General features: G+C 38.6%; 1 protein-coding gene across 1 annotated transcript in view; it reads right to left on the bottom strand.

The window, feature by feature from the left end:
* LOC149143290 (short-chain dehydrogenase ptmH-like) overlaps positions 1 to 26,863 on the bottom strand; it is a 107,050-nt gene extending 80,187 nt beyond the window's left edge. Inside the window, exons 1-2 of the mRNA XM_089447039.1 lie at positions 26,346 to 26,863; positions 26,041 to 26,200 (exon numbers count right to left, since the gene is read on the bottom strand). Of these exons, the coding sequence (XP_089303165.1) occupies positions 26,041 to 26,200; positions 26,346 to 26,679 (494 nt within the window). The 5' untranslated portion in view covers positions 26,680 to 26,863. The remainder of the gene's footprint in view (positions 1 to 26,040; positions 26,201 to 26,345) is intronic.
* Positions 26,864 to 27,315: the final 452 nt, after the last annotated feature.

The raw sequence follows: 27,315 nt of genomic DNA, 5'->3' as shown, positions 1-27,315 counted from the left end.
AAAAATAGTATTGTAATAAATTTTAATATTATAAATAATATTGTTAAAATAGTATTATAATAAATTTTATTATTACAAGTAATATTATTAATCAAATTGATTTTATTAATGATATTACAAAACTAAAGGAAGGATAACTAGAGCCAAAAAAAAAACTTACAAAATAAAAGGAAGGACTTTAATCAAAAAATTTAAAAGACCTAAAAAAACAGATCTTAGGAAGATAGAGCAAGGATCCAACACCTGTTGATACTATAGCCATCGTCTCTATTCAAATTAACAGTCCTCTTTTCCATTTCTAAGGCCTCTCTAAATTTACAATGATGAAAATGGTCAATCCTAGCAATGACCCTAGCCTCTCCTATGCAGATGTCATGATTGGTCTTTTCCCCATGTTCTGCCAAAGCGGAGGAGCGAGACCTTTCCTGCTTGATGTCTGCAGCATGCTCATAAATCCTTTGATTTATTGATCGACCAGTTTCACCAATATAAGGAGTCCCATGGGAACAAGGAATGATGCCAACACCTTTACCATCTTTGGGGTTCACAAGGTCCTTAACTGATTGGAGAGAATTCCTTGTTCCTGTGGGACTCCATATATTGGTGAAACTAGTCGATCAATAAATCAAAGGATTTATGAGCCTGCTGCGAACATCAAGCATGGAAAGTCTCGCTCCTCCGCTTTGGCAGAACATGTGGAAAAGACCAATCATCACATCTGCATAGAAGAGGCTAGGGTCATGGCTAGGATTGACCATTTTCATCATCGTAAATTTAGAGAGGCCTTAGATATTGAAAAGAGGCATGTTAATCTGAATAGAGATGATGGCTGGAGCATCAGCAGGTGTTGGATCCCTACTCTATCTTACTAAGATTTTTTATTTTTTATTTTTTTGTAGTTATCCTTCCTTTAGTTTTGTAATATTATTGATAAAATCAATTGGATTAATAATATTATTTGTAATAATAAAATTTATTATAATACTATTTTAACAATATTAATATAATATTATAATTTATAAATTATTATAATACTAATTTTTACTGATAATAATAATAGTATCTTTATTGTTTTCTTTTCTTTGGCTCTAATATAATTTCCTTTAGTTTTGTGATATTATTAATAAAATCAGTTGGATTATTAATATTATTTGTAGTAATAAAATTTATTATAATACTATTTTTATAATATTATTTTTAATATTAAAATTCATTTTTAATAATAATAATATCTAAGATTAATTTATTTTGGAACCCTTAGTTTGACCTTTTCCCTTCCTTGGTCAAATCATAATATTATTATTAAAAAAAATATTAATAACGACTATTGAGTCAAACTAGTTGTTATATTCTAACGGTTAGTTAGCTTCCCTCTACATCTATTTATTTCAATGCCTAGACTTGGTTCCTCATCTTGTCCTAAAGATGAACTGCACTAGTTGGTTCGAAACGCATCAACTAGATTTTCTCCTATGTGATTTTTACAAAATGACCCTTTGTCATAAATATTATGGATCACAGAAGTCTGAATTCAAAAATTACCATTAATTGTTTCAGGATGTTTAAGTGGTTCCAACCTCATCAGACTTCATATGGAGAAAATAGAATTTCATATCCCATTCAAAATTCAACAAACTTGATAGTTTTCAAGATTTCAAAATATTACTCGATCGAGGTGCGATACAATGCAAAATCCTTCTCGGGATTTGAGAAATGATTGATACAAGCCTTGGCAAGACCGAACGGTGGCCACCTCACAGACGTCGCATGTGCGAACGGGCTAGTGGGATGGCAGACAATGGTGGAATGTTAAATGTTGAAACGACGAGTTGCAAAGCTCATAAATTACAAGTGGAACAGGCAGCTCTCCTCCTGCCCACATTTGTCCTGTCCTGGTGTTGGGTTCTAAGGAAAAGTGGTAAACGTTTGACTCTCTCATTCATGCTGGTTTGACTGGGTTGGCGAAGCTGCATTCAGACTAGGTCCAAGCCCTCCTAGTTGTTGGCGTTCGCAGCCAGGTATGTTTTCTTCTCTTTTCCCTTTCCTCCAGGACTGTGGCATGTTCGAAATACTCTCCACTGCAATGACAATGACAAGCTCTGTAATTGGAATGTTGGAGGTAATGGAAATGGGTGTCTCGAAAGATGGAAAGTTTTTGTAGTGTTATTCTCTGTTGTGTGTGATGTTTCTATGTTGGTGTCAGTTTTCTTTGGCATTTTATTGTCTAGAATGGGCATGTATTTTCCATTATGGGTTAATTATTGCATAGTGAAGGATTGTATAGACGACAATAAAGGATATTCCCATGTTTTGTTCATCCTGAGCATAGCAATGAAAGTACACATTATGTATTTGATTTACTATGTATATGAGGTGGCCCGTAAAGGTTTTTGGCTCGGGGAGCCGGTCTATGATATACACTATCAGAATTGTCAACAACTGCTTCATATCTCTTTGTATTTCAACATTCTTGAGCACGGGGTGCTGGACAGTGGTATAGAATGGTGGTGGAGGCCACCCTAGTCAATTTTCCGCCTTTCTGTCAGGCTTTTGCCTAACTCAATTCGTTTCCTACTCCTCTTTAATGTTTCTACATCAGGTCCTTATAAATTGTGTTTACATTGTGGGCGCGTGTTCAAAGACTGGTATTGGTTCTCAACCTACCCTATCTGTTGGCTTGTCTACAGTCTGTGTAATTTGAAGGTAAACAAGATGGCTCGCCCTTCCCCTGGTACTAGCTCGACTGGTAATGGAGGACGGGGCAGAGGTCGGAAGACTAGTAATAGTGGTAACAGGGGTTCCCCATCAGTTCAGCCACCGAAGCGAAGTGGGCGCAGGTCGGATGCTCAAATTATACAGGAAGCAGTTCAAGCTTATAATATTGGAACTCCAGCTCAGGTGAAACAATTGATATCGTCATGGGAAGTTGATCTCAATCAGTGAGCAGAAGCTAAAGTGAGTGGAGTAATGGCAAGTTCTTGCTCCAGATCCTGGTCATACTCATGGGCGCACCACACAGTACAAACAAACAATGCACCTCTATTGGCTTATGAAGAGTCTCGTGGCTAAAGCCATCATGTCATCATCAGTTGACTCTGGCAAAACCGACCCAGGCCTTCAGGAAATCCAAAAGGAATTGCATCTTATTCAATTCCAAATCCAACAGCAGAATGTTCGCCTTGGCCGTATTGAAAAGCACATTCCATGCCTCCCCCAGTCAAAATTACCTGGATCCAATGTGCAGGTTGAGGCCATTGAACGTCTTTCATAGATGTAAATTGCTTTTGAAAATGAATGAAAGAAGAGGACCTACTAAGCTTACAAAAAAAAGGATTTCAAAATCGATGGGATTGTAGCACTTCATTGGATTCTATCACGTATAAGCATATGTGATTGGCATTTAATCAAAAGCACCAAGCCCTATATGTACCCCAATGTTGGTGGTGTTGATTGTTGAACTCCTTTGTAATGGCCCCAGTAAAAATGCACCCTTCACTCAAACCAAAATCATTGGTCAGACATGTTAAGCTTTTTCTACCATATTTTAAGGCTTGGATTGGGCAATAACATCAAAATTGGGTGGTGTCTACTAAATTACTAATGTCCTTGGAGGATCAAAGTAGAGGCAAAGGCTAGACAAGAGGCAAAGAATAAAGGATGATACTAATGATAAGGGTCCCAATATAAGATATGGTGGAACATGCATGGTGGTGCTACTCCATAGCTACAACATTTGGCACCATGGGGGTCTTAACAATTACTGAACACTTCTTTTGTAGAGAGTTGTTTAGCAATCAGCTTAGTTTATTGTTTAGAGTGATTGTATCTTTCAATCTTCATACTTCAATATGCGGATGGCCTATTTTGTAAACATAACTATTTGGTCATGTTATTGATGATAGTTGTTAATTTTCTTAGGGCTTCATTGTTCTTTGCTTTGATAATTGCATTTACATCAATATTCACCATTGAATTCACCCCATAGCATTAAACATTATTAGCAATTATATAGAAAGAACAATAACTTCAACATTGCAGCGGAATAAAGGAACACAAGAAGAAAAGCATGCACAAGGGACACCGAGATTTTGGTCAGAGACCAGGGCAAAACCCCACAAAGGGGGAAAACCCTTCCAAGTTCTTCTTCTTCCATTAGATTGTCAACGAAAGTTCAATAGGGAGATATAAGGTACAAATATCATAAGGCTTGTTCACAACTTCGTTTGTGCACATCTTGTATCGATAATACTTCTATAACTTCATCATGAACTGCAGCGCTATCATCTATATCAATGATATGTAATGCCAAACCATTGTAACTATGATGTTATGCGTACTGCAATGCTGAGATGCCATATATGTGATGGTGATGTGATGCCAATTGTGGTGCCATATCCATGATATCATATACAAAGAGACCATACCATATGAAACTGTGTTGTCATATACAGTGAGAGTGATGTGAGTGCCATACCATGAGAGTACCAAACCATGAAATATTGATGCCAAGATTGCAATGTGATGCCAAGACTGTGATGGCAGGACAGTACGGAGAATTTGATAATAGGATTGTGAAGAGAGTGCAATGTCAACAGAGCTATGTCAGTGGATGCGATGCTAATTCTGCGAGAGTATAGCCATTATAGTGATGTCATGCCACAACGATGCCATTGCCATATAAAGAGTTGTTATGGTATAACCGAGAAACCATAGATAGAACATCGATGCCACATAGATATATGGAGTGTCGATGCCATATTAATTGTGCGAGTCAATACCGTACAAGAGACATAACGCAGAGGAACATATTGAATTGATGCCATGCATATATTGTGATAGTGTCATAATACAACGCAGAGAATCATACATTACGAAGATATGTGACCAGATTGCCAATCATTACAAAGATGGGTGACCAATGCGAGATCATATCTTACAGAGGTACAAGACCATATATTGTAGAGGTGAGAGATCATGTATTACAAAGGAGCGAGACTAATTACCAACCTTTACAAAGAAGCGAGACCATAGACAGTGATGTGAATCCAATACAGACTTGTGTTAGCTTAAAAGCATTTCCCAGTTCGATGTCCATCATAGAACAAAGATGTCGAGAACTTAAGCGATGCCCACAAGGAATAAAAGGAATTGAGACATTAGGCCATATGTGAGCCAATAAGAACCTTTCCAAGATGTGAGCTAATCAAAATATTTCGGAACATGAAATGATCGAATTACAGAATCTTGCGAGCTTCCAAAATGCCATATCATTGTGTGAAATCGGAGAGATTCGAATTCATGTCTCAAAGAGACTAACTTGATTGGGTTTTATAGTGATTTTAATATGCGAAAGGTCATGGCTCTTAGTTAAGCTGACTTACGTTCTTTGGAGGGAAACTCAAATTTCAAATTCGAATTATTGCGCAAATTATTTAATTTTATATCTCCAAACCCTATTATAAATATTTGCCCCAAATAATTTTATTTTATAATTCATCCTTTGGCAAGAACAGCTTCATATGGGGCTTCGGGTTTCCCGTAGGGGAAATTTATCCCGACGTTGCTCAATTTAAACACTCCCTCTCAACTAAGGAGAAATTTCCATCTGCATCATATGCCTCATCTCATCATAGCTACATCATGACATATCTCGAATCTACACAAGGAAGACAGACATCAATATCATCAATAAGACCCATCTCATATAATCTCATGAAAGAAGAGGAATTCATAACCAATGGTAGGGGAGATCAAACCTCAAGCCCTACTAGTCTTCAAAACAAATCACATGACCTCCATCTCAGTTATATCAACTAAATATTCATCTTATTACATCTCATCCTTTGATAATCAGCTGAACAAGAGGGATCATCAGGGGACCTTCTGGCTTCTACCCTACATCCAATAATCAATACAGTGGTTCATTATCATCATCTAGACATATCTTGTCTCGGCACATCTCCATCTATTGAACAATCTCGAATCTAAAGAAGAAGAATCTAACATCATAGGGGAGCCATAGGAGAGCTTAAGCTCAATCCGGAACAACATCAGGGAGCCCTACTCAAACTAGAACCACATCAAGGAGCCCTACTCAAACTGGAACCACATTAGGGAGCCCAGCTCAACCCGAAACATTTGCCAGTGGGGGCCCAATGCTACTACCAAGGAATCTCTACTAGTGGGGAGCCAATGCTACAACCTGGAACCTCATCATCGGGGCACCAATGCTACCAACTAGAATCTACAAACAATAGGAGGGATGCCAATTGAATTATGAGGTAAGGATCATGCCTATCCTATTACCTAGTGATAATAGGAGAGATAACACTTACCATGAATCGTAAGGATCGCGCCTATCCTATTATCTGTCGATCTTCTCAACATGACCCTAAGAGTCAAGTGGTAAAACACCTGCATAATAATCCAAGCTTGGGTGAGATACCTGCCTTACCAAAGGTAAGGATCACATACCCCCAAACCTCCTCAACCCGTTGGTCAAACGGGGAGGGACAATCCCAACAAGCACAACATGTGGGTATGATGCCAACTGGGCTATACTATGTTAGACCAAGATAAGGGGAGATACCCGACTTGTCAAAATAGACAAGGAATCATGCACACCCTATGGGTGTCAAAAGGGGAGATACTCGACCTCCTGTAAGAGTAGGGATCACGCACACCTGTTGTCCAGAGTTCCCTCAACCCCAAGAGCTCTTCGACTCAATTCCACACCTTGGGAGCTCAGACAAAGGGGGAAGAGCTAGCTCAGTGTCCTCGATCAGCCTGAACCCTTGCCCGAGAGGGTCACATCCATCAATCCATGTTGCTCTCTGAAGATCAAAACATATCAAAGTACTTGTATCTGGTATCGGCTCAAACATCTTACTGAAGAGTTAAATCACATTGCCTCATACATTACCAAAAGCAACAGTTCTTTGTTTTCTTGTTCATATAGGACATCAAACATTAGAGCAAATATATACCATAAAGAAAAGAATACCTTATTCATTCCTTCTCCCTCTCATACAAGGAGGTAGCAATCGCAAGCTTAAGCTTGTCTCATACAACAACATTCTCTCAATCCATGAAGATGTCTTTGTTCCAGCTATATATGGTCAGACTCTGTCTAACTCAGAGTGCATACAAGGATCCATCAAATCCAATAACAATAATCCATCAATGCAATCCAACATGCCATAAAAACGCTTCTATACGAGAGGTGGATCCTAGTGCTGCATGGGATAAATTAGTCTTGTCAACAAAGAACTGTTAGCTCAATAATCAAAAATAACATCAGATGTTTATTATTTCATTTTGAAATCATGGGACTTCTAATCATCCACCACAAATAAATAGTAGGTGTTGGGATCTCATCAAGAATCTCTCCCTCTGAAAGGGAATCTTCTTCACTCATCATCAATCAAGACATCAACCTGTCTAACATATGTATAAACAAAACTATAAGATCAAAGAGTCAAACTATATCACGTTCTCATATATACATATCTGTATATATATCACAATGATGGCAAGTCACCATCAGCTATTACATTATCACATATGAGCATGTCATCAAACATTCATCAAGGGTTAGTGTCATACAATTAAGGTGGCTGACAAGTGTATCACAACATTTACACAAACATCTTTTATCAGAGTACTAACTCCATCAAGTTAGGGCATCCATTTGTTACATTGTCAAAATGTTGTTAAGTCATCATAGCAGTTACAACTTACCAAAATCTTACCAAGAACAACAAAAGCAGGATCTTGAGTATTCAACTTACAACCACCTATTGATATTAGGGTTACCATACTTGTCAATAGTATCAAATTATTGTACATCAAAAATCAATGTTTCTGGACTTGCTTTATCTTAGACAAAATCACAATATCCAACAAGGTCGCATGACAGGTCAGATGCTTGCCAAATATCAAAAAGATCATATTAGTTGTTACTATAAAATGCACCAATATATCACATGTACCGGAAATCAAACTTACTTTCATATGCATGTAACTGGCATGCATGAATCAAGTCATCTATGAGGGTGATATTCTTGTCATACCTCAAGGCTTTAACTTGCCATCCAACATTGCAGCGAAACTGAAACAATAGCATTCAGATAGCATATATGTTTTCTCATTGGCAGTAGTAGAGCTTGCATATTGCTCTAGCTTCCTCTTTCATGCACTAACTTCTTCTTCCCGCACCAACTAGCATCCAAATGATCCTTAAGAAGGATTTACTTATCACATCAAGTGTTCATTCAGAAAAAACAAATAAAATGATAAACCTAAGCAAGAATAGGTCTAGAAGATACTTATCTTTAATGAGGGTTGAAGGAAGAGATCAACTCCCTCTTGATCCTCTCTCCCTCTCAACTAAAGGCATTATTGACCATTCATCACATATAAATATGGCTCTTTTTGAATATTACATGTATCCTTTGTCAAGTCCAATCAATGTATGCTAAATCTTCAACATGCCTTGCCCTTCTCCTAGGGTTTCCACTGAATCTGTCACAGATGTTGGAGCAATTTCTCATAGATCACACTAAGGTTTCAAAACCTCAAGCAAGCCCTTTCTTTCAAGAAAACTTTAGGGACTTCATCTAAACCCTAACCTCTAATATTCATCAAACCCTAACTCTTCTTGCTATAAGAGAGGTGCCTAGGGTTTCCTTCAAACCCTAGTATTCTTTTAGGTCTCTTCCATCTCTTTCACTTATACACAAGTGTCCTTACAAGGGTGATCTCAATACCTTCAACCCAGCTCTGATGCCATGTTAATTTTCTTAGAGCTTCATTGTTCTTTGCTTTAATAATTGCATTTACATCATTATTCACCTTTGAATTCACCCCATAGCATTAAACATTATTAGCAATTATATAGAAAGAACAATAACTTCAACAGTATAGCGGAATAAAGGAACACAAAAAGAAAAGCATGCACAAGGGACACCGAGATTTTGGTCAGAGACCAGGGCAAAACCCCACAAAGGGGGAAACCCATCCAAGTTCTTCTATTAGACTGTCATTGAAAGTTCAATAGAGAGATACAAGGTAAAAATATCATAAGGCGTGTTCACAACTTCGTTTGTGAACAAGTTGTATCGATAATACATCTATAACTTCATGAACTGCAACACTATCATCTATATCAATCATGTGTAATGCGAAACCATTGTAATTGTGATGTTATGCGTACTGTAAGGTTGAGATGCCATATATATGATGGTGATGTGATGCTAGTTGTGGTGCCATATCCATGATGCCATATACAGTGAGAGTGATGTGAGTGCCACACTGTGAGAGTACCAAACCATGAAACAGTGAGTGCAATGCCACTGTCATAACATATATATAAATAATTGTGTGATGCCAAGATTGCAATGTGGTGCCAAGACTGTGATGGCAGGACTATACAGAGAATCCAATACTAGAACTATGAAGAGAGTGCAATGCCAATAGAGCTATATCAGTGGATGTGATGTTAATTCTGCGAAAGACTATAGCCATTACAATGATGTCATGCCACAACGATGCCATTGCCATATACAGAGGTGTCATGGTATAACCGAGAAACCATACATAAAACAATGATGCCAGGTAGATATATAGAGTTTCGATACCATATTAACTGTACAATAAAGTCAATATATATATATATATATCGCAGAGAAGCAATTCAGATTGATGCCATTTACTCCATACAACCCGACTATGTTGCAGAGGAACGAATGCTGAGACATAGCCAATATAGAACAACCATACCAATGTTGTTTTACATGCGCATCGATACCATACAAGAGACATATCGCAGAGGAACATATTGAATTGATGTCATACATATACTGTGATAGTGTCATATATATATACATATATATCGCAGAGAAGCAATTCAGATTGATGCCATTTACTCCATACAACCCGACTATGTTGCAAAGGAACGAGTGCCGAGACAGCCAATACAGAACAACCATACCAATGTTGTTTTACATGTGTATCGATACCATACAAGAGACATATCGCAAAGGAACATATTGAATTGATGTCATACATATACTGTGATAGTGTCATATATACAACGCAGAGAATCATACATTACAAAGATATGTGACCATATTGCCAATCATTACAGAGATGTGTGACCAATGCGAGATCATATCTTACAGAGGTACAAGACCATATATTACAAAGGTGAGAGATCATGTATTACAAAGAAGCGAGACCAATTACCAACCTTTACAGAGAAGCGAGACCATAGATAGTGATGTGAATCCATTACAGACCTATGTGAACTCTAAAGAATTTCCCAATTCGATGTCCATCATAGAACAGAAATGTCGAGAACTTAAGTGGTGCCCACAAGGAATAAAAGGAATTGAGACATTGAGCCATATGTGGACCAATCAGAACCTTTCTAAGATGTGAGTCAATCAAAATATTTCGAAACATAAGATGATCAAAGTACAGAATCTTGCGAGCTTCCAGAGATGCCATATCACTGTGCGAAATCAGAGATATTCAAATTCATGTCTCAAAGAGACTAACTTTATTGAGTTTTATAGTGATTTTAGTACGCGAAAGGTCATGGCTCTTGGTTAAGCCGACTTGCTTTCTTTGGAGGGAGACTCAAATTTCAAATTCAAATTCTTGCCCAAATTATTTAATTTTATATCTCCAAACCCTATTATAGACATTTGCCCACATAATTTTATTTTATAATTCTTCCTTTAGGGAGATGAGCTTCATATGGGGCTTAGGGTTTCCCTTGGGGGAAATTTGTCCCAATGTTGCCCAATTTTAACAATAGTTGCCAGATAGGCTATTTCATTCCACAAGTTAATGGTCTACTTTATTTTATGTCGCTTAAAAATTTGTATATTTGTTTGTAATTGCTAAAATCTAGATGGTTGATACTCGAATAAGTAATCATTAATGCATAGCAAATGCCAGTTTTATCTTCATTTGTGTACAAATATGGATGTTTTCATGTCTTCAACAACTAATTTGGAATATGTTTTCCCACGAGTAGTGGAACATGCAAGGTGGTGCAACCCCACAGCTAAAAGGTTTGGCAAAACAGTTGCTCTCACAAGTGGTGAACACTTCTTCCACAAAGAGGTGAAACACCTATAGTTTCATCCATAGTGTCAGAAGAAATAGGCTAAATGTAATCGATAAGAAAGCTTGGTTTATGTTCATTATAACTTATGATTGTTGTCCCAATACTATGACAAGGCAAAAGACAAATAAAAGCTTGAAGGTTTGGGACAACAATCAAGAGGAGGATGGAGTGTTATATTTAGAGCAATTGAAAGGATGATGATGATAGTAATGAGATGCCACCCCCATCTAGTGCCATGTACCTATTACCCACCCAAGTGAGTGACCCCCAAGGGAAAACTTTTCTCCCATTCTATTCAGCATGCCAACCAGCGACCCTATGTGATCTATAGATACTCGACCTCAAAGGCCCTCCACCTATGCTCCAGTTAGTGCTTTGAGACATCTAGCTTACATTAATCATGCTTGTCATCAAGTGGTTTCATTTAATGTTTAAGAAAATATTAGTATGGATCACGAGTTGAATTGGATGATTGACCACTTCCACTTGTATTCTTGTTCCCATGATTCATCTTGGCAGTTATCCCCTAATCCTAGTCTAGTGTGACCTTTTTTGAGGCATTCATTTCCACTATCCAGGAGAGGCACAAATAGGAGCCACTAATTGATGTTTTGTGCCCATTATAATCGATACTTATCACTTTCCATCTTTTCATGGTTTCATGTGCCAATCTTCTAGTTGAATGTTATCTATCACCACTATTGGTTCCCTAATATCCTCATTCTTGAGTAACAGCGCAAAAACTTTACCCTCAAAGGTCAATGCAGTGGAAGGAAAATAAAAATCATGAGCCATAAAGATAAAATGCAAAATATTAGCTAGGATAAAAGTAAGTATGTGGAAAAAAGCTTAGCATGAACTCTACCCCCCTCATTAGCCCTCACCCAGTTCCTAGCTAATGCGTCGGCAAATCAAAATGAAAAGGAGCTTTGATATCCCAACCATGATTAACGATAAGTTGTTTCATCTTAAAGGGTGATGAATACATAAATCAAGCTTGTAACCCAAGTTATGCAAGAAAAAGGAACACAAGAAGGGTGGTAAAAATAAGCCAATGAAAGCGGTAATTCAAGTCCCATGATTGCTCCCTCTACACATTATAATGCTCAAGAATGATGGTATTTCATTGATGTTACACAAATGGTGGCATCCTCCATGAATTAAGTCCCCACCTTACCACTATTCAATTACACCTGCTAATTAATGGGTCGGCCTAAGAAAATTTCCTCCCCTAGAGGTTGGAAGCACCTAATAGGGCCGATGGATAACCCTCCCATACCTAAGCATGGTAACTTGTTCACAAACCCTAAGATACAAAGACGTTTGAAGATAATAGTTGTGTAAAGTACTCATGTGCATTTTGCATTAAATATGGTCCATTGTGATGCTTGTGTGATTTCTTTACCTATGATGATGATCTCATTTGATTTTGAGGGTATGTTTCAGGTGTTATCTCCCATGTACAACAGCTATCCCTTGAGGGATTAATTGATGCTTTCTCCAACACTTCAAAGAGGACATCCAACCCACTTGTTGACTACTTCACGACATTGTATCCAGAACATTGACCACTTAGAGAAGGGCATTGACATTGGGATTGATCTAGCACTAATGATGACACTCTCCTCTCTCTCCAGAGCCTAAAACAGTACCCAAAGAAGCCACGATATTGCCAGGAAAGATGATGTGCCCCAATGACCACAGGACACCCCCAAGCTAGCCTTTGCACCTTCTTGATGGACATTGTGATGTTCTACACTAGTTTATGGACGATAGTGATTTGAGATCCATTTAGAAGGGATGGTGCAGCTTTCTTAATTATAATGTTGCCTCTTAGCCTTATGACATCACCATGATAGAGATACTTGATGTGGAGGGTTTTGCTTGACCATTGGACATTTTGTTGATGAGGAGATGACTTTGAGTGAGGAGCACTCATGTGGCTCATCTATTGCACCTTGTTCATGAATATCTTCACTTTTGGATGATGGCGTCACATTTAGATGCTAATTCTTATGTTTTATCATTATGAGAGTTATCTTTTGGGTCACTTGTGAACTACTTAACTTGAAAACACTTGACAATTTTGGTGTATTTTACCCTAATTCAACTTGGTTGCCTCATATAAATAGAGGGAAGTCAAAATTAGGAGGATCATTGTCACACACTCATTTCTCTCTAGTAAAAAGGAGTGTGCACTAGCTCTTTTCTCTCTTGGAAGCCCATGAGTCTACTTCGAAGAGATGTGAGGGGACGATTGAGGAGAACGTAAATCATCTTCAAAGCCTTTGGAGGATGGATGTTATGCATTGAAAACCCTATTTCCTTCATTTGTGTACATATCCCTCTCTTTGAGGGCTTTTGGATATGGACCATCGTACTTGTGGCTTGTAGAAACCCATCCTTTTGTATTTTGGATTAATTAATAATAAAAGAGGGTGCTTTGCCCTTTCCTAGTTTGGATTGTGGATTTTTACTTCAAAAATTAATATTTTAATGTAAAAGAAGTTGAGCATCTTTTTATAAATAAAGATGCACTTCTTCATTTGAAAATCATGGTTGTGTTGGGAGGGAAATCCCTTCGCAAATTCTAAAGTTTCTGAAATTTCGTTGGAGATCTTTTATCCTTTTATTGGAGCTATGGATGGATGATTAAATGTGCCTCATTGAAGAGATGATTTTGTGGATGACTTTGAGATTTCTATGGATTTTTCCTAGCTAGGGTTTATGGATGCACGTGATTTCTTAAGTGATCTCTCTAATTCTTGTTGAATTTGTTTATGAATGATCATCAAGTGCAAATGATTTTATCTAGTGGTGAGGGTGCATTCTCTTTATATTATTCTTGGACAAGTCCTTTCTTTTAAACCCTACAAAGGTTTTTAGTAGAGAATCTCCACTTGAATTTTATCTTAACGCTTGTGAAAGTGTGTTAATTTTAGATAACAATGGTATGTTCTATGCTTAAGAGCAATTTACTTCAATTTTCTTATTAGCTCAATATCAATTTCCAAATTAGCAATCACATTAACATGATAGTAAATGCAGATAGAACATAAATAAAAACAATAGAAGACAAGCCAAGACAAGAGGACACAAGATGTGGCGCTAGCCAAGAACAAACCCTAATATGGGAAAACCCTTTGATCAATTCTCCTTACTATTCTTCAAAAGTTCAGTAGAGAGAGAGTACAATATGTAATATTCACTTGCCCAATCAAAGTGAAATTTGTCCAGTCAAATAGCAGCCACAGGAAGCCCTAACCAGAAAGTCAACGTTACTTAACAAGGCAGAATTTATCCTCCAAAACAACGCGATCAAACCCAGTCAACTCAGCCTCCAACAGTCATTCAAATCAGCCCAAAACAGTCCCGAAAAACTCAGTCAAACTTCGTCAACGCAGAGTCAAACCCTCCTGCAGTCAACTTTGGTCAAACAGCTCGGATTGCCTCGATTTTTGTGCCTAGAAATGCAGCCTACCCAAACAAAAATTATCCAAGGAAAAACACAGTCAAATCAAGTCAATAGTAGCTCGGTCAACATTGGTCAACCCTTCCTGAAATTTGGTCAATGATGAAACAGAGAATCCTTGTCTTGTCCTTCACACGTGTGGAGAGAGAGGCTGCCCAAAAAAGTGTACGAACCAATCAAATGAGAGAGAGATGTGTGTGAATGATTGATATCCAAATGAGGCAAATGCACCTTCTATTTATATGCAATGTTGAGGATAAATAGACGTGAATGTTGGTCTTCTGAGCCTACATTAGATTGTTGGCCAACCTTGATAATTTGTCCATAAACAAAATAAATTCATAATTCCATTTGTACATGTCAGAATGAGATGATCTTTAGATCAATCCTACACCTCTCGGAAAGAGGAATCCTAAGAATATCAGCTACATCATATGAGTTGTCCAAGGTGGCGTTTGGCCCTAGTTGCCAAATTTAACGCTCCCTCTCAACTAGCAAGAACTCCACCTACCAAACCATCTGACCATCTGTTCCATCCTTGATATGCTCTGCCATGCTAAACCATGAAGAAATAATGAAGAAAAAATGATCGAGAATGTATCATACCATTCTCCACTGACCCGAAGTCAGTCTCCAATAGTCAAGAGTGTATCATACTACTCCCCACTGACCCGAAGTCAATCTCCATTGATCCCAGATCAATATCAAACATCCTAGCATAGGGAATACGGTAATACACAATGCTTCCATCGGTAGTACTATGGTCCCTATCCTCATTTCCCTACTCTTTGGCCAGATGAGAGGTACTTCCCATGAATCCCAGACTGCATGGGTAGGATGTATTAGTAGGAGAAAGTGAACCACTCATCCTACTCATATTCCATAGGAGAAGGTGAACCACTCATCCTATGCATGTATCAACATGGGTTATCACAAAGGAAGGCCAACCACTCACCCCATACATCGCGCACCACTAGGGGAAGGCGAACCACTTACCCTATGGTCGCTCATCGCTCCAAGTAGTACCCCAAGCCCCATGGAGCTATCAGAGCTCAATATCCAAATCAAACGAGACCCTCATAAGAGGGTCTATCCACGACTCCAAGTCATTCACGGAAGGTTAAGAATTTGACCTTCCCCAGGGACTTCGTAAGAATATCTGCGACCTGATCATCAGTCCCAATATGATGGATCCTTATTGCTCCCCATTGTACCATATCCCGGATAAAGTGGTACCTGATATCAATATGCTTGGAGCGGTCATGAAACGAGATTCTAAGAAAGACGAATCCCACTTTGGTTGTCGCAATAGATCACGATGATATCCAGCACATGTCCAAACAACTCACTGAAGAGCTTCCTCAACCAAACAGCTTCACAGGAGGCCATACTAGCAGCAATGTATTCAGCCTTAGCAATGCTCAAAGCAACCGACTTTTGCTTCCTACTCATCCAGGATATCAAAGCAGAACCTAGAGAGAAGCAAGATACAAATGTGCTCTTACGATCCATCACACTGCCAGCCTAGTCAGCATCAGAATAACCATGGAGCCTCACATTCCCGACAATGTATCTCAGGCCATAGATGATTGCGCCCTGAAGATATCTCAAGAGATTCTTGGTAGCAATCCAGTGTATGTGATGAGCCTCGACCATAAACTAACTCAATGTATTCACTGCAAAACATATGTTCGGACAAGAGTTCACCGAGAATCAAGGCCCCCACGAGTTGACGATACTCAGAAGGATTTCCCAAATCGGCCTAGCAGCACTTCCGCATAACCTTTTGAAGTTAAGTTCCATCGGAGTAGTCACGGACTTGCAGTCCACCATCCCAAATCTTTCAAGTAGCTTCACAATGTATTTTTCTTGAGAAAGGAAAATCTCACCTGGCTTTTGCCAGACCTCCAACCCTAGGAAGTAATGCATCAGTCCTAGGTCCTTCATCTCGAATTCAGAAGCCAACTCCCTCTTACATTGATGAATAAGAGGGTTTGCACCTGTCAGAAAGAGATCGTCCACATAAAGTAAGAGGTCTATCATTTTCAACCTTAAAATAAAGGTTCGGATCAGTTTCACTTGTCGTAAATCCCAACTTCATCAATAGTTGTCGATCCTCTCATACCAAGCTCGGGGAGTTTGCTTCAACCCATAGAGGGTTTTCTTCAACCTGCATACATGTTTTTGACGATTTTGAACTTCGAACCCCTCGGGTTGTTCTACATAGACTTCTTCCTTAATTGAACCATGTAAGAAGAATGTCTTGACATCCATCTGGTGTAGATTCCATCCTTGCAAGGCAGCAAGGGCTATAATCGAACGGATGGTGGTATATCGGACAACAAGTGCAAATATCTCATCGTAGTCCACACCTTCCTTTTGAGAGAAGCCTAGAGCAACAAATCTAGCCTTGAACTTTTCAGCACTTCGATTAGCTCCATGCTTGATCTTGTAGAGCCATCTCGAGGTGACAACGGATTTGTCCTTGGGTCTAGGGACCACATCCCATACATCATTCTTTATAATTGACTCATACTCTTCATTCATAGCATCCTTCCAAACTTGGTGCTTCACAGCTTCTTCGAATGTGCAAGGCTCAGATTGAACAATGGTGCTCATGGCAGTTAACTACCCTTGGTACCTATTCAGTTTCTTACTTTCACAAAATGTCCCCCTTGGTGCAACATGTCCCTCGGCATCTTCAAGAGTTTCCTAAGCCATGAGGGTCTCCTTTTCAAGGAGGAGGGCTCATGAGGAGGTGGATCAATGGGATCCATTGGTCTTTCAGCATCGAGCATCGGCTCATACTGCGGTTCTCCCTATTTTCCTGAATCTGCTTCTTTATCCTTCCTTGGAATAGGAAGGTTACTAATCTTCCCAAGGGCAGCATCTTCATCGAAGGTGACATCATGACTTATCTCCACTTCTCTTTGACCAGGCACATAGATTCTATATGCCTTAGAAGTTTCATTGTAGCCCACAAATGTTCCTTTCTTCCCATATGCATCCAATTTGCTTCTCTTTTCTTTCGGCACATGAAAATATATGGGACTGCCAAAAATTCTAAAGTAAGAAACATCAAGTTTCTTACCGGTGAAAACTTCTTTGGGAGTTTTGGAGTCCAATGCTTGATGAGGGCATCTATTTTGAACATACACAACAGTGTTTGCAGCTTCCGCCCATAAGAACTTTGGAAGGCTTTGATCATGAAGCATGGCACGAGTGGCTTCTATAATAGAATGATTCTTCCTTTCAGCAACACCATTTTGCTCAGGAGTATATGTGGTAGTAGTCTCCCTCTTAATGCCAGATTCTCTACAATTGTCATTAAACTCATTTGATTCATATTCGATTCCATTATCGATCCTCAATATTTTGATCTTCTTCCCTGTTTGATTTTCGACCAAAGCTTTGAAAGAACGGAACCATGAGAATACCTCGTCCTCTTTCTTCAAGAAATATATCCAAGTTTTGCGAGAAAAATCATCCACAAAGATAGCATAATATAAATATCCTCCCAAAGAGTTCACGGGCATCATACCAGATCGATTAGAATGAACCAATTGCAATATGTCCGTAGTCTTGCTATCACTTGTGGGAAATGGTCCCCTTGTATGTATTCCTTCGGCACATCCCTTACAAACACCTTCATGTTCTATTTAAATTTGGGCATACCTGTCACCATCTTCCTTACATCGGGTAGAGCCTTATAATGTAGATGAGCAAACCTCTGGTGCCATAATTCGAATTGAAGTGATGTGTCGCAAGACATAGCTCCCAATGGACTTCCTCCAACTTGATATAGGCTATCAACCCTAAATCCAAGTGTAAATGCATCTTTGAAATTTTTATTCCACACACGCACCTTTCCATCGATGAATGCCACCTTGAATCCTTTGTCCTCCATTGTCGAGATAGATACGAGGTTCTTTTTTAGATCAAGTACATATAGTACTTCTTGTAGATGAATGGTGTTACCTTGATTCAATTGAAGAGTAAAATTCCTAACTCACTTCACGGGATAGGTGGCATTGTCCCCAAGAATGATTTCTAAATTTGTATCGTTTTCTATCAAATTTGAAAGAGCTTCCTTATACCCACTATCAATCAACCAATTTCCCAAGGTGTTCGGAGGAGAGGCAGTAAAGAGGGCAAATATAAGATAAAATTATTTTTGCTTGTTATCAACAACATTAGATTCATCATACCTGGAGTTTCTTGATCTTTTGGGAGGGCGATCATTTCCATGTTGAGTAGCAGGAACATTCCTTTTTCCTTTGTTGTTAATCCTACCATTCCTTTGATTGTTGTTGCCCCTAAAATTGTTGTTGTGGTTGTCATCATCATGAGGTGTATCCCTTCTATTAGGACGCTCCCTAGCATAGTGGCCAAACTTGTTGCAATGAAGCATCTTCCCTTCCTTCCATTTTTTAATCTTGACCTTCCTTGACATTGCTTCTTTGAAACTGCATAGTTCTTTTTAGCATGAGCGGAGAATGCAGTGGCATCATTCCTATTTGAAGGCATATCCATTTCCATCATCCTTGTTTCTTCTTGAGAACATCTAGTCAGCAATTCTTCAAAACCTGGAATCTTGTCGTTGTTGAGAATAGTAGTGTTGAACACATGCCATTCACGAGGGAGTCCTCCAAGGGCAATGAGAGTGAGCTCCCTATCAGCAATAGCTTCTCCAATCGAAAGAAGATCATTTTTTATCTCAGTAATCCTCATGAAGTAGGATTGAATATCTTCACCTCTTCCCTTCTTTATGTCCTTCAATTTGTTCTTGAGAAAGAGAACTTGGTTTGCATTGCTAGCTTTGAACATGCCAACCAACCTGTCATACATTTCCTTAGATGTGTTCAAATCAGAGATGTATGCAACCAAATGCTTGCTAATAGAATCCCTGATAATCTTCTTTGCTTTGACTTCACCCTTCTTGTACTTTGTCTTCGTGGCAGCCGGTGCATTTGAAAGAGGTTTAGAAATATTTCCCTACACATAGTCCATAACATCCTGCTCTTCCAATGTCAAATCAAGAGACATCTTCCATGCATGATAATCAGATTTATCATTGAGCTTGTCATCAGGCTTGAAGTAAGATGTAGAGACCATTGACTCTTGTCCTTGTCCAACAAATCTCGGTGATTGCTCTTCTCAGTGATTGCTCGTTTCACTCTTGTTGGGTTTTGTCTTCACCACAGCTCTGATACCATGTTAATTTTAAATAACAATGGTATGTTCTATGCTTAAGAGCAATTTACATCAATTTTCTTATTAGCCCAATATCAATTTCCAGATTAGCAATCACATTAACATGATAGTAAATGCAGATAGAACAAAAATAAAAACAGTAGAAGACAACCCAAGACAAGAGGACACAAGATGTGGCGCTAGCCAAGGACAAACCCTAATATGGGGAACCCTTTGATCAATTCTTCTCATTATTCCTCAAAAGTTCGACAGAGAGAGTGCAATATGTAATACTCACTTGTCCAATCAAAGTGAAATTTGTCCATTCAAATAGCAGCCACAGGAAGCCCTAACCAGACAGTCAACGCTGGTCAATAGGGCAAAATTTATCCTCCAAAACAACTTGGTCAAACCTGGTCAACTTGGCCTCCAATAGTCATCCGAATCAGCCCAAAACAGTCCCAAAAAACTCAGTCTAACTTGGTCAACGCAAAGTCAAACCTGCGTTCAAACCCCCCTGCAATCAACATTGGTCAAACAGCTCAGATTGTCACGATTTTTGTGCCCAGAATTGTGGCCTACCCAAACAAAAATTTTCCAAGGAAAAACATAGTCAAATCAAGTCAATACCAATGTGATCAATGTTGGTCAACCCTTCCTGAAATTCGGTCAACATTGAAACAAAAAATCCCTGTCTTGTCCTTCGCATGTGTGGAGAGAGAGGTTGCCCAGAAAAGTGTACGAACCAATTAGATGAGAGAGAGATGTGTGTGAATGATTGATGTCCAAATGAGGCAAATGCACCTTCTATTTATATGCAGCATTGAGGATGAATAGACATGATTGTTGGTCTTCTGAGCCTACATTAGGTTGTTGGCCAACCTTGACAATATGTCCATAAACAAAATAAATTCATAATTCCATTTTTACATGTCAGAATGAGATGATCTTTAGATCAATCCTACACCTCTCGGAAAGAGGAATCCAACAAAAATATCAGTTGCATCATATGAGTTGTCCAAGGTGGAGTTTGGCCCTAGTTGCCAAATTTAACAAAGTGCTAGGTGGATCTTCTAGGGTTTGTAGAGGACAACCCTAGTCCTAACACTAGATCCACTTATATTTTTTCAATGGAGACATTAGTTGACACCATATGCCTAGTGAAAAGGCACTAGTCTCCAATCCTCTCACCACTCTTATTTTCTTAAACAACCAGCAAACTATTTTGATGGATTTACTCTTCATATCACCTTGAAACTTATTACCTTAAATCTTAACAATCTTACCCTACAGAAGACCCCTTGAGGTGAAGGATAGATAGCCTAAAGTGAAAAAGAGGGTTGGTGAGGTGATAGTGGTCTCCTTCTTAGCTACACTCAACCCACACTTGAGCTTTGGAACTCTCTTTATGAGTGCAAGTTTGTGTGGTGACACAAACTTCTTAACATGCTCTTTCTCTCCATATGATTTTGAGTTAGTTTTTGAATTGGGGAAGTCTTCTTGTCATTCTTCCTCTACAAAAAATCTAGCTTGTAGCACATGGCTTGCTTCTCCCAACAAGATGCTTCAAGATGTCATTTCTTCCCACAAAGTGAACATGCCTCTGATTAAAAACAATTGGCAATGCTATGGCATTTCCTCTTGCAATAATAACAAATGAGGGATATCCTATTCCTCATTGATGCATACCTCTTGTCCTTCTTCTTGCTTGAGTTGATTAACTAGTTGCTTCTTCTCAGTGTTGGTGCAAGCTTAGTCTTTGCACTTTGCTCATCGTTTCCCTTCTGCAATCTTCCACAAGAACGATGAAGTGGTGGTGTTAAGCCACCCTCATTTGCTAGTGCTCTTTCTTCTGATGAGTAGGCCAATTATGTCATGTCTTTTGCCTTCATAAATATCATTTTAGTGTTTGTGGCCTTTTCCCCTCTACCTTTGAAACTTTAGCCTTCATGCTTGAACCTCGGTTCAACTCAAATTGGGATTAGGATACATTTCCTTCTCTTGCCTAGCCCTTGTCCATCGTAGCCCATCTTCCTTAACAATTTTGAACCAAGCCTCATGTATGCTTTTAAAAATCACCAAAAACTTCTTGCCAGAGGTCTAGAAAAGATGAACTTACTATGCTTGACTCAATCATGAGTGGTAGCAATGGATGATTGTTGTACTTCCTTACTCTCTTGGATAGCCTATTGTAAATTTTCCAATGCTACTTCATTCTCTAACAACTTTGTTGTAGCTAAATCATCATGTAGGTAAGCCTCTCCTCCTGCCAACAATCCATGTGAATGACCAAGTTGCACAACCTAAACTATGCTCTTGTCCCAATCTACCATGACAACTGTGAGGAAAACTTGCCATTCAACAAATTAATTCTTTAACAATGGAAATAGTTTTGTATAGGCCTCAAGGTTCTTCTCCAACTATACCATCCTCTAGTCAAACATATTCACCTTCTCCTTCAAGTGTCAGTTTTCTTCTTGAAGTTGTACATTGATGGTCTGCAAGTCTCTTCAAACCGATCTGGTTTTGCTTTACCAGGGCTAGATCTATGTTTTCTTAAAAAAATTGGAAATTGGATCATGGTCAAGGACTCAATTACTCTAATAACTTATGGATTGTAAATGAGGGACTTATTGCCCCTTTACTTCACCAACACGAATGCTCTGTGGAATTAAAATTTGATCAATATTTTTTTTTCTTACGCAAAGATCTTTGTCCTCTAAATGACTACAAGGCCTCTATTCTTGATGTAGTTTTGAGTGCAAGCTACCCTACAACATTGTTCAAGGTTGGTGAGATGGTCTATTCTTAGGTGTAACCTACACATAAAAACCAATTCTTGTCTTTCGAGCTTGAGTTCTTTTATGTTTGCAATGCTCTATACTCAAGTGGAAACAAGGGATATAAGACTCTAGTATCAAAAATTAGTGAGACAATCCAACATAACAACAACAACAACAACAACAAAATGTCAGCGTAATAACAAAGATAATGTCACTCCAACATATAAATATATATATATACTAGAATGCTTAGGCTCTACTCATTGTCAATGTTCCCAACATTCATACCCATATGGCTCTATCCCAATTTCGACCAACAATCTTTATTATAATGCCACCAACTTGCTATGCAGTGTTGGATGACCAAGAACTCAACTCAATGAACCTTTGGTTGCAATTACCATTAGCATGTATTTAGACTTCAACTCAAGTTTAGATACAGGAAATGCTCCTTGCGACATATAAATATATATTCTCAAGTAAAGGAAGTGCCAGGGATGAAGCTTCATTAGCAATTAACATATCAATCCTAATATAATGGTATATCTCATTCAATGCCCATTCTTCAATTTTCTAGAGCTTATAGTCATATTCAATCTAGTTTATATATTGTTCCTTAATTGAACGTAAATGAGATGGAAACTATCTAAATTATAAATGCAATGGTAGCTAATTGATACATGTATAAAATGGTCACTCCTTAAACCTATCAGAGAGAGACGATATTTGACATACGAGATGGAAATTCATTGACAATTGTTTGACTTGGCTTCTTGAGAAACGGGAATAAGACAAACCCCAAACTAGCCTAATGTATTGGAGGCTAGATATGCCAAAAGGAATTGAAGGATATGGAAATTAACTAAACTTTGTAATTTCAATTCACCTTACATTGTCTCACCAATACACAGTCCAATGTCTTGAAAAGACACCTAACCCCAGTGGGGTTTTATCCACTCAATGTGTGAGAGAGCAACCTACTAGAGATTGTATGGACCACATGGGCTACCAAGAGGCATACAACCATACATCCTGCATGTAGGATCAAAGGGAATGCAACAGATAGTCTCAAGGTTCCCTCCCTTGATACGTAAGGCCTACAATTAGTGAAGCACCATACGCATAAGACCCGCGAGCACCCGCGGCTCTTGGCGACTTCTATAGCGAGTCAGGTCACTCACATAGAACCCGCGCTTAAGACCCGCACTCGACGGGTATTTTATTGAACCCAGCTACCCGTATAAGACCCGCAAGTTTGCCATAAGACCCACATTGGACCCGTTGACCCTCAAAAGACAATTTTTTTTTTGGATTTTTTTTCTTTTCTTTTTTGGAAATGAGGTGGAGGGAAAGGGATATTGGAGGCAAGAAAATGCTTTATAAGCACCTCTCTCCCTTCCATTTATCATTCACTTGTCATTTGAGTGTTTGGCTAATTTCTATGAGTGTTGAGTGATTCCATTGCACAGTGAAGGAGCTCTTGGAGGGGGCTAAAAGAGGCTAAAGGAGGCTTCATCAAATCAAACTCAGCTTCAGGTAGGCTTCATGAAACTTGTCTGAATGTTTTCCATGTAAATTTTTTTAAATTTTTTGTATTCAATTTAGTTTTCTTTTCAATTTTTTTTTAATTTGCAAATTTTTTTGGCCCTGTGGCTAAGTTTCTCAACCACACAGCAGCCACAATGCCTGCGGGCTGAGGAGGACAAGAAAATGCCTTGTAAGTGCAAATTGTTAGAACTTAGATTGTAATTTTCCTAGTTCTCTTTTATATGTTTGGCATTGCAAACTGATAATCTTTGTTATTATTTTTTTACAGATCATTAGTGGATAGATTGTGGCACTGAGGCACCACAATTACAAGAATTCGCCATCAGAGTTTTGAGTCAACCCTGCAGTGCTTCTTATGAGCACAATTGGTCAATGTTTGAGCACGTCCACAGTAAAAAGAGAAACAAATTGGAGCATGAGAGGCTGGAGAAGTTGGTTTTCATCTACTACAACCTTCGAATGCTCACAAAACAAGTGCAACCAAAGGATACAAAATCCAATTTTATTGGATACAGTTGATTTAGAATCTGATTAGATTGCGGAGGAGGAGTCCCCTGATTTTAGTTGGCTTGATGAAGAGACTGAGGATCTCTCTAGTTTGTTTATCTCAAATGGAGGCTCCAAATACACCTGCCTCACAGTTGCTTCAGCCTTCCAATGTTAGCACTAGCACCACGAGGACTTATTGTAGGCGTAGTCATCCATGAGTGATGAGACTCAAGATTGTTATGAGACAATCATTTATCATTTATGATGTATGTATTTGAATTTTGAACTTGCTAACATTTTTTATTTTAATTATGGAATCACGAGTCCTTTTCTTATTCAGTATCTAAATGTTTTGCTTACAAAAATCGAATATGTTATGTTGTACTTTTATAGATATGAGATGATGTTATGAATTATTGCATATATTGTGGTTTTTATAACTTATAAGGATTAGAATTGTCATTAGTTTCTTTTTTGTGCTTAAAATTTACCATATTTTAACGATTTTGTATTTTGACGAGTCTTATACGGGTCGTTCCCGAGTCTTATATGGGTCGTTCACGAGTCTTATACGAGTCAATAGCGTGACGAGTCTTATACGAGTACGAGTCCGAAGTCGTGCAACATTGCCTACAATGGCTACGACAAAGGTCCAACAGTCTAGAATTGGCATAAATTGCTAAGATCAAGGGTAAAGAATGGAAATCCAACTAAGAAAGTGTTACAGCTCTTTTGTTTCAATCGTAGATCTCATTGAGGACAACTAATTGGATGGTCTAAAACTCATGTCCATTATATTAGCAAGAAAATGGCAAGATTTGATAATTGGTAGAATTAAAATCAAACATATGCAATCTTCACATTGGACCCTTAAAACTCAACTTGGAATAAAGATACATCAAACTAGATAACTCGGGTGCAACGTAATCTTGAACTAGTGGCTATCATTGGTAATCAAATACACTAGCTAGCATATAATGGAGACATGGTGTGGTGGTTTTTTTTTAAATCAGGCATAGTAGGGAAACTATATAATGGTATTTCTACAACAATGAATGAAATGGCAAACCTCAACTCAACAATCAACAAAAAGAATATCTGTTAACCCTAAATTAATCAAACCTACCACAATTCATTAAATGTTGAGAAGTCAATTTCACAATGGACAAAATATCTTTACCCTATAAATCTAAATGGGAAACCTAGCTTCAAATGGTTGCTCATTTTTCATTTCTGCAATCTCTGGTTACAATGCAAATCATGGCTTTAATGTCTCGTCACCTTGTGGTGAGCAAAAAGAAAAAGCCCATTCGAGAATCAAGAATCAAGTAGACTAACAATTCCAAGGGTAGCCTACTCCCAGAATGAGAAGGGCACTTTTTTGTCACAGAGATATGAAATAAAAGCATTTAACCAACCTCAGAGTGTCGGATAAAGAATGAACAGCTGCTTTGGAAGCGGCGTAAGCACCAGCCCACGGTCCAGGAGCTAAAGCCGTGACGCTTCCAATATTCACTATTTTTCCCTTTGCCCGGGATATCATGTGAGGGGCCACCTCTTTTATAACACGCATTAAACCTGTAAAGTTGAATAGATCTCGAAACTTTAATTTTGCCCTTTTTTCTTTGAAGTACTTTCTCGAAACTTTAATTTTGACCTTTTATTCTTTAAATGCTTCTGACAGACTGATGTTTATTTCAGACCAGAAGGTGTGCGCATGTACCGTATACATTGGTCTCAAAAGTCGACTGGAGGAGAGCCATGGGCAGCTCGGCAAGAGGCCCAACACAGTGCACGCCGGCGTTATTGACGAGGATGTCTATGCGCCCATATTTGTCAACCACGGCCCGCACTGCGTCAGCTACGCTCTGGTCTGAGCGCACATCGACTTCCAACAGGTGCAAACCAGGATGCTTGTCGAGGCCTCCCATGGATGCCAGGGATCGAGCCGTGGCCACGACTCGGCAATTCCGTTGAGCAAACGCGAGAGCCAACGCGTGGCCGATGCCTCCAATTGTGCATCCTGTGATTACCACCACATCCTGTCGCTCTGCCATGGAAAGAAACGATCCGGGTCTTGTTCTTGAGTGCTATGTATGCTTGGATCACAACCCGACCTGTGCTTCAGGCCAATGTTTAAGAGTAGAGATGATTAAATAGGTTAGACAATCGACATGGAGCAGCTATCAAGGGGACACTACCAGGTGGCCCGTGTTCTCTTCGGGTTAAACACCTCCGTCATAAATGAATATATTTTAAAGGTGTAATATTGAAATGTAAATAAATGTTAAATTGAATATGGTAATTAAGAACGGGGAAGTGGTCATTTTTTTATTAAAAGTCGAATGTCAATAAGTTTAAAATGAGGTATAAATTGGGTTGACTAAATATAAATATTTTTAGAGAAGTTAGGCAATGGGAAGAGCTAGCACAAATTTGGTTTGTGTGAGGTATTGAAATTTATTCGTGATAATAAATGTTAAATTGATTATGGTAACTAAGAATGGTAAAGTGGTAATTTTTTTATTAAAAAAAGTTGAATATCAATGAGTTTTAAATGAGGTATAAATTAGGTTGATTAAATATAAATATTTTCATAGAAGTGAGGTAATTAGAAGATCTGGTATAAATTTGGTCTGCGTGAGGTATTGGGAAGGTATATTTCACTTAGTTTTTGTACTGTGAAGGAAAGT

Source organism: Pinus tabuliformis, chromosome X, assembly GCF_031772625.1.
Source record: "Pinus tabuliformis cultivar Carrire ecotype Pingquan chromosome X, CPIR1, whole genome shotgun sequence".
Classification (NCBI taxonomy): Eukaryota; Viridiplantae; Streptophyta; class Pinopsida; order Pinales; family Pinaceae; genus Pinus; species Pinus tabuliformis.
This window is presented reverse-complemented; position numbering and strand designations above follow the sequence as displayed.